We start from the raw sequence: 14062 nt of genomic DNA, 5'->3' as shown, positions 1-14062 counted from the left end.
ATCAGGCAATGTCCCTCTTCATGGACATGGGGTCCTCCCCTTCTTCCTGCATCTTCCTTTCCAGGGTCGTGTTCTCGGAGCCCTGGCCCTGTGGGTATTCAAAATCGGCCTAATTTCCCTTTTCAGTCCCATAGGGAATCTAGGGCCTCTATTCGGTGCCGAGGAAGCACTCCCCAATAATCGCTTCACTCTTCCCAGTGGCCAGAGGTCTCCTTTCTGGATCGTTTAGGGTACTACAAGGTGGTGCAGTTGCGGATGTTGGTCTCCCACTTATGGGAGGAACGGGACAGGCAGTATTGTTTCCCCTGAAAATCTCCATTTGAAGCCAGCCACAGTTGGGGAATGGATGTGGGTTCCCAGGGGGAAGATTCCAAAGAGGATTCGTGAGCATCACATCCTGGGGGTTATTTTGGACGTCTGTTTGCTGGGGGACGGGAATGCGGGGAGTCACTTGTGGGCCCCTGGGATAAGAAAAGAGATTAATGATTTGCCCAGTTATCAGGCTTGGTTTGGCAGGGGTTTGGCCAGGGTGGGGCAACTATGGTGAGGGGGGTACTTTATATCTATTCAGGAGTTAGAAGAGGGGCTAGATATAGGGAAGTTGATGGTCTTTTTGTATTTACGGCTTAAAGGGGTTCTCACGGCTGAGAAATGGAAACCACAGCTACAAAGGGAGCTTATTCAGGTTGAGAAGATATTGGACTCTTATTTGGATACGAAAGGGTTGATCCCAGCGTTGTATGGTGCTTTTGTAGTAGCTTCAGGAAGGGGGACAGATGGTCTCTAAGGCAGATGGGAAAGGGACTTGGGATGGAGATTGACCACACACTCTGGCTGATGTGTCGAAAGGCGTTTAAGACGTCAGTATTAGTTGCATGGCATTGAGCTCCTCCATCGGTGGCGATATGATTGTATCCACCTTTACAAAATATATGCAGTGGTCAGCCTTCTCCGCCGGCCTAGTTGTGAAGTGCTGGCCACGCCCTGACATTTGGTGGGCATGCGAAAGAAAGCAGGTCTATTGGACAGAGGTCTTGGGGTGGATAAAGGAGTGGAAGGGTTAGATCGGCCTCTGCAGCCCATGTTGGTGTTTGGTTTGGCAGAGAGGGAGGATGACGATAGGGGTCTACCTGTAATGGTCCACTTTCTGTTGCTGGCGGCCAGGGCCTGTTTGGCATGTCATTGGAAGCGGGAGGGACTGTCGGGACAGGCCAAGGATATTTATTGGACGGAAAACATCATGGCGGCCCTTCATGGGGGTTGTGCTCGGATGGAAATGGGGTAGATGGGGTTTCAGGGTAAATATATGGGAGTGTGAAATGCTTTTGTCTGCTAGATTTTGATGTGTCGAGAATGCTACGGCCCCTCAGATTTTTTCTGGGATTATTCGTCATGCTGCCTGGAGTGAATAACTGCAGCTACTAGGATGTTTTTGCTGCTTTGTTTTCATTCACCACATGTCGTGTGGGGTCTTGATGTTAGTTTAGGCGCAGGGTGGAAGGGAACGGAATGGGGGAGTGAAGGGAAATGTGATTTTGGTATTGTAGCACAATTTGGGCCTGTTGTCATTTTTGTTTCCTTCTATAATTGGAAAATGCAATAGACATGAAGTAAAAAAAAGAAAAAAAGTAAAATATGCCATGTTTGATCATACAAATAACTTTTTTACATTTGAAAAAAATAAAAATTCTGGGAGGCCTCTTCCAGCATTTACAGTGGTTTCATGAGGAAACTACCTGAAGTCTCCAGGACTTCTGTCTCAAATTTCCCAGAGGACTGAAATATATAATGTTTGTTATTCTGGGGCAATGATGTGCTGCTGACAATTTACACTTCAATCATTTTATTGAAATATGTAGCAGTGATGTGAAATTTACCTTTTCTTGAAGCAATTTCGAGGAAGCTGCATCACGGCTCCCTTTGCCTCCAGCAGAACTAAAATGGGACCATGGTAAAACTGCATTAAATGTTGAGGAATCTTCCAAGGCAAAATCTGGTGTCATAAAAATCTGAAACCAAAAAAGAGAATGTACTTTTCTCTCAATCATGTACAATTCCAAACTTCTTTTTGACCGCACAGCACCCTTTCCAACGTAACAATTCTTGATGTAGTATGAGGAACCACAGAGGGAAAGACTGCACCACATTGATGTGCACCAAGGTTAATGTTCAATTTTTATAATTTCTAGAACAAATCGAAAGAAACATTCCACTTTTCAGCACTGTCTTGGGAAGAGGAGTGACCAGACTGCTCACTAGGATTCTGGAAGAACATGACAATGCATTCCATAAGGAAATAAACAGGAATTAAACTAAAGAAATCCTTGGAGAACAAACATGAAGGCCAAACTTCAATTACTAGGTTGAATTTAAAAACCACTGAGATTAATGCACTTAGCACAATAAATGTAACTGTTCCTTTATAATAGTTAACCACCTTGTTCAGGCAACAAATACATACATTTTGCACTTTAAACTTCAATGATTCTTAATGGAGAACACAGGAAAAGAATACAGAACCCAACTTGTCAGTTTATGGGCTAAACCTGCCAGTGATTATTAGAAAGATATGTCTTGAGTGGCAGCTTAAATCAGAAAAATATTTTTCAAGAGGAATTAGCCCGTATGATGAGGGAAACTATAAATGTGTGCAAAGTATAAAAGGGATCTTTGATCATAGAATTAATCTGCCTGACTTCCCAAATATTGTCAGATCAAGTTAAGATGAATTTAAAGAACTGACTTTATAAAATGATGTACCCCATACCCATATCCCTTTGTTACAGTATGCGGTAGAAAAAGAAAGAAGCATGTATGTTATTAGGAAACATACATATTAGAAACACTTGTGTACAGGTGCGTTCTAAATGCCATATTATAACATGTTTTGATCGGCAAGAAGAAATGTAACGCTGCTTTAAGAATCAGACCAATATGAAAGCTGCTGTAATACTTTTAGACAGGCCAATAGAATGTTGCACTGGCCCGGTTAAATGTAAGATTTAATTTGGAAACTATGAAATACTTGCTCTTTTTTTAATTGGTGTTTATAGTTTGTCAAAACATTTACACAATTAGTCATATACTGTAGATAAAATTCATCAATACCAAGACAACTCTATAGATACATAAATCATATCAAGAAATAAAATACAATGCATAATGTACAATAGTAACACTTGCATATTATAAATATATGGGATACATTACTCACCGTAATCGTATTTCTGAGGCTTGTATCTGCTTCGATTCACATGCTGTGCATAGCCCGCCATCTAGTGGAAGCTGCAGAGTATTACAGTTGTTTTCGAAACTCGAAAAGGGACGTGGACAGGGCGTACCAGTAATACTATCCCTAGTGTGACGTCCACTGTACCCATTATCCCTCATGCGTCAAGGTCCCTCAGATTGTGTTTTTTCTGACATGAGGTAGCATGAGTACAGCTATATCCAAGCAGATAATTATCAGACAAGCTCATAAGCATCCATGCGCCTTCTCTCCCAGGGGAGGAAGGGTAGGTCGCATGTGAATCTAAGAAGATACAAGCATCAGAAATACGATTAGGGTGAGTAATGTATCCCTTCTGAGGCTTTTGGAATCTGCTTAGATCACATGCAGTGCATAGATTAGCAAGGAGTGAAAGAAGGAGGTGGGACGTGAGAAGGTTCCTGAGCGAATAAGTGTCTTAGAACCGCTTGTCTTACTTGTGTATCTGTCTTGGAATGGGTGTCAATGCAGTAGTGCTGAGTGAAAGTATGTATAGAGCTCCATGTAGCTGCTTTGCAAATACTGTCTAAAGGAACATTTGCAATGAAAGCCAGTGTGGCTCCAGTATCTCTTGTGGAGTGGGCCCTGGGTGTAAAAGGCAGTGTCTTATTTGAAAGGGAATAGCACAGCTGGATACATCTGACTATCCACCTTGAGATGGCGTTTTTAGAGACGCAATCTCCTTCTCTGCCTGGCGCTATGGAGACAAACAGCTGATCTGTTTTTCTTAGCAGTCTGGTCTTGTCTACGTAGTAGAGGACCGCCCTCTTCACATCTAGTGTGTGGAGTTTTATCTCAGCAGAGCTTTTTGGTTCTTGGAAGAAGGTCGGTAGCTCAATAAACTGGTTAACGTGGAATTTTGAAATGAATTTAGGTGAGAACCTAGGGTGAGTTCATAAAACCAGTTTGTCCTTATGTATAGTAAAGAAAGGATCATGCACTGACAGAGATTGGATTTCACTGACCCTTCTTATGGAAGTGATAGCTACTAAGAAGGCAGTTTTATAAGTCAAATGTTTGAGACTAGATTTGTGCATGGGCTCAAAGGGGGGGCCCATGAGCTTAGTAAGTACCACATTAAGGTCACAACCTGGTGGTGGGTTAGAAATTGCAGGGTGGAATCTCTTTACCCCTTCCATAAATGCTTTGACAACTGGCACTTTCCACCATGACACCTTGTTCTGGGAAGTGGTGTAGGCTGATAAAGCTGCCAGGAGCACTAAGTGAATTGAACACAAACCATGCATCCAATAGGTGGAGCACATAGGTGACGACATTAGAAGAGTACAATCAACTGGGTTGATTTGTTTATTCTGGCACCAAATAACGAATTGTTTCCATTTATCATAGTAACAGTGGCTCGTGTTAGGTTTCCTTGACTCTTTCAAGATATCCATACATCTCTGTGGTAAATAGAGATGTCCGAACTCTATGACTTCAGCAGCCATGCTGCTAAGTTCATTGAGTTGGGCTGAGGGTGCACTGTTAGCCCCTTGTGCTGGGAGAGTAGGTTGTACTGGCACAGGAGTTTGATTGGATCGCACACAGTCAGCCTGCGTAGGTGTGGAAACCATGGTTGTCTCGCCCACATAGGAGCAACTGGATGAGGGTCATCGGTTCCCTGTGGATCTTGTTCACCTCCTTCCCCACCAGTGGGGTTGGTGGAAAAGCATAGGCAAACATCCCTGACCAATTCATCCATAGGGCGTTCCCCTTGGAGCCTGGTTGGGGGAACCTGGACGCGAAGTCTGGGCATTGATGATTTTCACTTGTGGCGAATAGGTCTATAGTTGGAAAACCCCACATGGAAAAGAGGTGTTCTACGACCTCTTTGTGTAGACGCCACTCGTGTTCTTCTGGCAGGGGGTCTCTGCTCAGCGAGTCTGCTAGAGAGTTGAGTTCCCCTGGAACATGTTGAGATGCCAGGAACATCTTCCGTCTGAGTGCCCATTTCCAGATTTTCTGTGCAAGTCTGGATAGATTTGGAGAACATGTCCCCCCCCCCGTTTGTTGATCTAAAACATTGCTGTGGTGCTGTCTGTCAGGATCTACACCGAAAGACTTGTTAAATGGGGTTTGAATGCTTGGAGGGCTTTGAACACTGATAGAAGTTCGAGCACGTTAATGTGGTTCTGCGCCATGGAGCGAGACCACAGACCCTGAGCTGTGTGGTGCAGGTAGTGCACCCCCCCACCCAGCTAGTGAGGCATCTGTTGTGACCACTGCTTGTATCTGTGGATCGTAGAAGGGTTTCCTCTTGGTCAGATTCTCTCTCGTCCACCAGTAAAGAATTTGTACCAGTGTTGGCAAAATGACCACTAGATCGTCCCACTGACCGCTTGCCTGTGACCATTGTTTCACCAACCACTCCTGTATGGGACGCATGCGCAGGCGCCCGTGGGGAACCAGGTAAATGTAAGATGCCATCATGCCTATTAAACGCATTGTTTTGCGTACCCTTATTTGGCGGCCAGCCTGAAAGTGTGGTATTTGCAGTAACCAGTTCTTTACTCTCTTCTGAGGGAAAGACTAACCCTTCCTATGTGTTTAGAATAGCTCCTAAGAACTGTTTGGAGGTGCTGGGCACCAGACTTGATTTTTTTTCTCGTTGATCGAGAAGCCCAATTGAAAGGAGGTGGTTGATTTTTGTCTGAAAATCAGAGGCGATTCCCCTGTTATGAGCCAGTCGTCCAAGTAAGGGTATACTGGGATTGCATCCCTGCACAGGAGCGCTGCCACCACCGTCAGTACCTTGGTGAATACCCTTGGAGCCGAGGCTATTCGGAAGGGCATCACCTTGAATTGGTAGAGCTTGTTCGCTATCTTGAAACGCAAGAATCTTCTGTGCGCTGGAAACATTGGAATATGAAAATAGGCATCCAGTGTTGCCATGTAATCCCCCTTTTTTAGAAGCGGGATTACTTCTTGTAGCGTGTTCATGCAGATCTTTTGTGGCTTGACATACTTGTTTGCAGGCCTTATATCTAATACAGGGCGCATTGCTAGATCTTTTTTGGGCACAAGGAAGTAAGTTGAATATATGCCCCTGTTTACCTGGTTGGCTGGGACCACTTCTATGGCGTCCTTTCATAGAAGCTCTCTAATTTCCTGTAGAAATATCCGTTGATGTTCTTCGGATTGTACCTTTTGTCTCGGGGGATGACCGCGAGGTTTTTGAAGAAGTTCTACACAGTAGCCCCCTGCTACCGTTGACAGCACCCATCTGTCTGAGGTAATACCCTGCGTGGGTGAAGTTGGAAATTCGCCCTCCTCCTGGAGATGCATGGGAGGGTACCTGGAGCGGAATGTCATTTGCTCTGAGGTGGTGTGGCACCGCGAGCTTGGCCTCTGCCCAGAGTACCACAACCTCCTCTTTGTCCTCTTGGGTAGCCATGAAAAGACTGTCCCTGGTTGGTGTTATAGGAACCCTGCCCCTGGTTGTATCCCCATCCCCTCTGGGAATTCTGTCCATGAAAGCGGCAAAAATTGCTGTTGCCCCTCTGCCTTGTGGGTTTGTTCGTGAGTTGGCCTAAAGACTTGAGTGTTTCATATTCGTCTTTAGCAGTCTTTAGTGCGTCTTCTACCGCCTTGCCAAAGAGCACATCTTTTCCCACCGGCATATTGATTAGGGTGACCTGTGTTTCCGGTCTGAAGCCAAGTGTCTCTCTTGATAGTGCCCTCAGCGATGATTCTATGTGGGTTGTCTGCTATGTCAAAATTTGACTTTAGAGGACAAGTCGACCCCACTCTACCATCTGCTGCCACTTGGGCTAATTGGGACTTAAGTGGCTCGGGTGCAGATGAAAGTAATGGTGAGACCTCATCTCACTTGTGGCAGTTGTAGCTTGCCCGAAGTGTAGCATTATTTGCGATGCGGGATTGGTAGGCTGCAGAAGAGGCTACTTTCCTGCCCTTTGCGTAGATCTTTTTGCTCTCCTTGTCCGGAGGAGCCTCGGAGGAAGCAAGGGGAGCGTCTGCTCTTTCGTCTGGTAGTGACCATCAGGGAGTCCGGTCTTAACTGGCCTCTTATGTAAAGGGGGTCGGAAGGTGCAGGTCTAAACATTTTTTCAACACACGGGTTAACAGCCCGTGTGAGGTTGGGTGCTTTCAAAAAAGGTTGGATTCTGGGTTGTACAGACTTCAAAATTGGAATGAATTGGCCCACTGTTTTTCTTTCTCCCAACAATTGCTCAGCAAAGTCTCCGTCTTCTACCACCTCCTGGGTATCTATGCGGAAGTGTTCTGCCACTTTTGTTAGAACTTTGTTGAGTAAAGGTTGGTTATCTATGGGGGAGACTACTACTGGAGGATCTCGATTAATGGGTGAATCCAAGGAGTAAATCTTGGCCTCCTGTTCTGGGTCTTCATCGTCCCCCTCATAGAATTCGTGTAGGTCGTCCTCCATAAGTTGAGGATCAGATGTATCAATAAAGGAAACCTTGTCTTGTCCTTCTGGACTGACCTCGGGGTCATACAGATCTAGAACTCTGCCCTGAATTGGGAAGTCAGTACAAACCCTTTTAGAAAAAGGTTGAGAAACAGGGGGTCTCTAGCTCGAAGGGGCTGAGGTTGGTGTGGTGGACTGAAGGTTTATAAGCTGTTCAGGGTGTTTTTCGTAGAAGTTACCAATGAAAGACATCCTTTGCATAACCCTGTCGATGTCCTCGGCGGACCAATCTTTCGAGCTTGGAAAAACAATTTCGGAGAAGGGAAGGACCATGTCTACATTAGTGGGTGGGATAAGCTTAGGCCTAGGGTCTTTAGTTTTCCCCTTGGATAGGCTTTCTGTATGGGAGGACTTATGTGTTTTATGGTGTTTGTCCCCACCCTGGGTCCCAGAGGAGAGAGAGACTGACTTCTTGGGCCCCGACGTCTTACTAACAGAAGAACGTCGAATTTCGTGTGTGGGGGCCGAGGTTTCGTCTGCGGAGGAATGGGCCTCGGATGTCTTTCTGCGAAGCACCCTTGCTGTCTTTCAACGTTTTAGCGACTTTCAATGCTTTAGTTCTGTCATGCGGCGATCTAGATCTAGATTGCCCAAAGGACAGGGATTCAGTTGACCGTTCTCGGGGTGCCGAGAGTTCTTGTATACTCGAAGAATCTTTCGAGTATCGAATGGGGTTTGTGTCCTTTGTGGCGTGTGTAATTGTTGCGCTACCGCCGCCGGGTGTAGTCCCCACAACATGGCCGCCGGCCTGTCCTACGGGGTTGGGGGCTTGCGCTTGGGTAGCGTCAGCTACTCCGGTGCCCTCGCCATGCGAAAAAAGTGCGGCGTCGCTGCCATCGCTGAAGGTTCCCTCCACTTCCATGGCCTCGAGTTGCCTGGCGTGGTGGGCCCACGGCTTAGTTGAACGGTCTTTCAGCGTCTTAGGCTTGAAGAGCCTGCAGGCTCGACAAGACGTCTCGACGTGATCTCTTGGGAGACACAAGTTACACACGAGATGTTTGTCTACCCAGGGGAACTTACGGTTGCATTTAGGGCAAAACTTAAATGGGGTGTTCTCCATAATACTGGGTAATGGTAATGGTGGCAGCTGGGCGAATGAAGTGCAGGAAGGGGAGAGCATGCATTCTACAAATGGCCTCCTAACAATGGCCTTCCCCCTCTCTCCTACTGTTTGGGCACCGGGGCCAGAGGAGGCCTTCCAAGGCCGTTCGGTCCGTCGCAATGATTCTTCGACGGTAGTCTTCTTTCCTATTCTTTGGCGTAGTGTAACGAGGTTGAAGAAAGGATAGAAAGAGAAGAACAAGTTACTCACTTACCTGGTAACGTTCTTTCGATGGGATGGTCCGACGACGTATTCCATATCTATGACAGTAATCACTGCAGCTGTGCTGCTTCAGAAAATCTGTCTGCGTCTGCGTCCTGCGTCGATGACGTCGATACGCCGACCTCGAGGACCTCCTCCGACGACACCGGATGTTATAAGTAGGACACACGATGCCCGTAGCCTCAGTTGTAGTTTTTTCCCAGAACGTGTGGCACCAATCTTCTGCCAGTATGACCACAGAAAGCCTTGCGGAAACGTAAGCTGCAATCGCATAAGAAATTCTGTAGCGGGGTAGGCAGGGAGGGAGCGGTATGGAATACGTCATCGGACCATCCCATCGAAAGAACGTTACTAGGTAAGAGTAACTTGCTCTTCGAGGGGATTGGGTCCTCCGACGTATTCCATATCTATGACAGACTCCCAAAGCAGTACCAACGTAAGGAGGTGGGAAACGAATTTAGAATATACACATTTTCTTTTTTTTATTTATTTTTTTTTTTATTTTCATTTAGTTTATACAAACTTTAGAAAATCTTTTTATATCAAAACTTATACATTATACAATATACAATGTCCAATTGCCTCCTCAGCTCTGTCCGCGGCTCAAATTTTTCCCTTAAAATTTCTCTATTTATAATACTTCGTCCTCGTTTCTCAATGTCTCATTTATCAAACATTTGATCGACACCGCAGTCTCTTGGAGAATCCATACTCAGTGGTTCTTTTGTATATGAATTATGTCTGTGTTTGATCCTCCATTTTTCCCCACATGATTTCTATTTGTTTCAAGAACAGTGTGAGTGCCACCGCCAGTTTTTTGTTGTTACTGCAGTGTAGCCTTCCCCACCATTCTTCCTCACTATACGTGGAGACTAATTTTCTTTCCGTTGCCAGGTATTTTGTTCTTAATTCCTTGAGTTCGCTGCAATAAAGTATCAAATGTTTTAGTGATTCTGACTCTATTCGACAGAAACGGCATGTTGTATCTTCGTTTGGCCATTTCCTGTTATAGATTTGGGCTTCTTTAGTTTCATATAGATTCAATCTGAATCGCAGATATGCCCTCCTTAGGACTTTACATGGAAACAATTCAAGGTATTGGGTTAGCTGCATTCTCCCTTTTGCTTCTCCAGGATGGTTCTTCATACATTTGTGTGAATTTCTTTTTTCTATTGTTTTAATCCAGTCAAGATCCATTAGTTTTTTTTTCACTCCATTTGGGTTGTTGACAAGCTGTTTCTCGTCTACTTCTATCTCTTTCAGAATCCTTTTACAGTTTGCTCTCCATTGCTGGAGGATCGAGTGGGGCTGTATACTGTTCCGTTCTGCCAAGATTTCGAATTGGGGGACACAATTTTCAATTGTTTTCCTATACAGGTTTAGCATGTTCCATGTGATCTTCGCATCTAACGTTGCTACACCAACTTCGTAGATTACACAAGCGGTCGGGTAACTTTGGGGTATTTGCAGAATCTTTTTCCAAAAGTGCCCCTCACATCTTGCCCAGATCTCACTGGAACATCCGAACAGACATTCCGCTCCGAATATTAGTGCTGGGATTACCTTGCTTTTATAGAAATTGATCACTGGCTTATATGAGAATTTTCCATATTTGTTATGGATTACCCGGGCTTGTGCTGTCAGCTGTTTACATTTACTCAGGGTCTTAACTACCATAGGTTCATCTCGCAGGCTTGAGTTGATATACACCCCTAGATATCTGCTGCATTTTACTTTTTTAAGTTTTCCATTTCCGAGTGACCATTGGAATTGACGTTTTCTTGATGAGGTACCCTTTAGATTTTCTAGGGTCAGGATCTCTGATTTCTGTGCATTGACCTCCAAGCCCATTTTTATTGTATATTCTTTAAGTGCTGTTAATTTGCGTTGCAGTCCTATTGGTGTAAGATCTAAAATTACCATATCGTCTGCATACAGGAGCCAACTAACTTTATTTCCGTTTATCGTGGGGGGCGTGCTTTGCACTTCCTCAAACACCCTACCCACTTCTGATATATAAAAGTTAAATAGGGTAGCGCCCAATGGACAGCCCTGTTTTATCCCTCTGGCCGTTGGTATTGATTTTGAGTGATTTCCCTGGTCGTCCAATCGAATTTTTACGGATGTTTGCGAGTATAATTCTTTTATAGCCAGGATAAGGCTCAATGGGCAGCCACGATCTTTCAGGTTTTGCCATAGCGTTTCTCTGTCTACCCCATCAAACGCATGAGCCAGATCAATCAGAGCTAGATACACTTTCTGGCCCGATCTAATTGCTTCCATTTTTACTAGGTTCAATATTAGCAGATTTAGGTTACATCCCACGCCTTTTACAAAGCCTGCTTGTCGGACGTCAATTGACTTACTTTCTTTTAGCCATGTATTCAGTTTCTGTAAGAGCATAGTTGCAAAGATCTTCCCAAGTACGTCTAGCAGGGCAATTGGCCTGTAGGTTGTTGGTTTCAGGCGACATCCTTTCTTAAATATCGGCACTATGATGCCTTCTTTCCATGATGCAGGAATTCTAACCTCTTGTATGATGTTTTGAAATAGTCTTTCGCAAAACGCGGACCATTCATCGATGTTTTGTTTCAGCATCAGGTTTGATAGGCCATCTGGCCCTGCTGCTCTTGAGTCACTACATTTTTTAATACAGGTTGATATATCTATGCGTTTGAAGCTTAGATCCCATGGTTGTATTTTCGGGAAAACCGGTGTTTCTGTTTTAAGTTGTTTCTCGAACAGGGATGTGTAGTGCTTCTCCCATTCACTTTCCGTCACCATGTTCTTCATTATTGCTTTCTGGGGATTTTCTACTTCATTTAGCAAAGACCAGAATCCTCTGAAATTTCGCTGCCTCAGCGACTTCAGCATGGCTTCCGCGTCATTTTGCTCTAATTTGGCCCTATGCAACCTCACCCATGACCTGTAGTTGTTTTTTAACAGACTTATCTTTTGCTTGTATTTCGTGTCATTTGTTTGCTTTAGCTTTCTACAGCTTTTCCTTAGGGTTCTTTTTTTTCAGCTATTTCTTTGTCGTGTGCATGCTTTTTATACTGTAGTTTTCCCTGACCTTTAACTTTCACCCTATAGATTTCCATAAATTCACTGTATATACACATTTAGAATGCCCAATCAAATTGCAGAGTAAAGGACCGCCTTGCCAAAGGCCAGATCCTGCCCCTGGATAGAATTGAGGGAGTAGTGATGGACAAAAGTATGGACCGAAGCCCATGGCTGCATCACAGATGTTACGAATAGGAACATCCCTCTGCAGGGCAGTAGAGGCAGCCATACCCCTGGTAGAATGGGCCTGTAAGCCTACCGGAGGGTCCTTCCCCACCAATCGGTAACATTCGGAAATTGCCAAGATGATCCATCGAGACAAAGTCTGCTTAGTAACAGCTTGTCCCAAACGCCTTCCAGCGTATCCTATAAAGAGTTGATCGTCCACTCTGACCCGGGACATGCGTGAAATATAGAAGCTTAAAGCTCTCCTATGATCCAGCCTATGGACCCTCTCCTCTTCCTTACCAGGATGTGGAGGAGGATAAAATGCCAGAAGAATAACCTTCTGGCTTAAATGAAATTCCGACACCACCTTCGGAAGAAAGGAAAGACGAACTCTAAGGACAACCCTGTCCTTATGAAACACAGTGAAGGGTGGCTTAACTTAAAGTGCCTGCAACTCACTCACTCTGAGCGGAAGTGACTGCAACTAAAAACACAGTTTTAAGGGTTAACAGTCTCAAAGGACAAGAATGCAAAGGCTCAAAGGGAGCACCCATTAGAAACTTGAGAACAAGGTTCAGATCCCAACCGGGCACCTGGTAAGATGACGGAGGGATGGAGTGACAGAGAGAACACATTAGTGAGCCCTTTCCGAAACTGAGAACACTCCTCAGACGAGCGCTTAAATATAGAGAGTGCCGCCAGGTAACCTTTAATGGTACCCACTTGCAGGCCCTTGTGGGCCAAAGAAAGCAAAAAAGACAGAACAACAGGAATGTCACATGAAAAAGGATCCACATTCTGAACCCTGCACCAGTCGCAGAACTTCCTCCAACGGCAACGGTACAGGGACTTTGTTGCCGGCCGTCTGGCCGAAAGCAACACCTCCATCGTGTCTTCAGGGAGGTCCCAAAACTTATACCTCAACCTTTCAGAAGCCAAGCGTGAAGGTTGAGGGATCTGACCTCTAGATAGAGAACCTGACCCCCCCCTCCCGTGAGAGCAGTTGTCTCGGGTGGGAAGACGACGTGGAGGGCAGATGGACAAGACCAGAAGGTCTGGGTACCACGTCCTCCGGGCCAATGCCGGAGCAATGAGGATCATCCGGGAACCGAACCTCCGTAACCTCCGCAGCACTTGCGGAATGACGGGGACTGAAGGAAACGCGTACAGCAGCGGGAAGGACCACTCCACCAGGAACGTGTCCCCTAAGACTCCGTTTGGAGGAAATTCCCGCGAGCAGAACCTTTCGCACTTCTGGTTGACACTGGAAGCAAAGAGATCCACTGGAGGGGTCCCCCAAAGAGTGAAGATCTCCAGGAGAATCTCCTGAGCCAGCTCCCACTCGTGAGAGATCGTGCTCTGCCTGCTCAGAGCGTCCACCGTCTCGTCTTCATCTCCGGCCAGATGAACTGCTGAGATCGAAACTTCCTGCTGGATGGCCCAGAGCCAGAGCTGCATCGCCTCCCTGCACAGAGGAAGTGACCCTGCCCCCCCTTTTTGTTGAGGTAGTGCACGGCCACTGTGTTGTCTGTCAGAATCAGGACATTCCAACAGATTGATATGGAGTCTGGACTCCGACGGAGACCAACGACCGTTGACTGTCAACTCGTTGGCATGAGCTCCCCATCCCGTGAGGGATGCGTCCGTCACGATCGTCACCTCCGGCCAGGGTAGCCAAAAAGGAGCCCTCTTCATCAGATTGCCTTCGACGGCCCACCACAGAAGGTCCTGGGCAACTGAGGACGGCACCTAAACAGGATCCGACATCCTGCCGGAGGACTGAGACCAC

General features: G+C 45.8%; 1 protein-coding gene across 2 annotated transcripts in view; it reads right to left on the bottom strand.

Annotated features, from left to right (window-relative positions):
• VPS54 (VPS54 subunit of GARP complex) overlaps positions 1 to 14062 on the bottom strand; it is a 2536401-nt gene that overhangs the window by 1811530 nt on the left and 710809 nt on the right. For both annotated transcript variants that reach the window (XM_069608186.1, XM_069608187.1), the window contains one exon: positions 1878 to 2009. In XM_069608186.1, the coding sequence (XP_069464287.1) occupies positions 1878 to 2009 (132 nt within the window). The remainder of the gene's footprint in view (positions 1 to 1877; positions 2010 to 14062) is intronic.

The sequence above is a fragment of the Ambystoma mexicanum genome, chromosome 4q, assembly GCF_040938575.1.
Source record: "Ambystoma mexicanum isolate Mex_15411 chromosome 4q, UKY_AmexF1_1, whole genome shotgun sequence".
Lineage (NCBI taxonomy): Eukaryota > Metazoa > Chordata > Amphibia > Caudata > Ambystomatidae > Ambystoma > Ambystoma mexicanum.
This window is presented reverse-complemented; position numbering and strand designations above follow the sequence as displayed.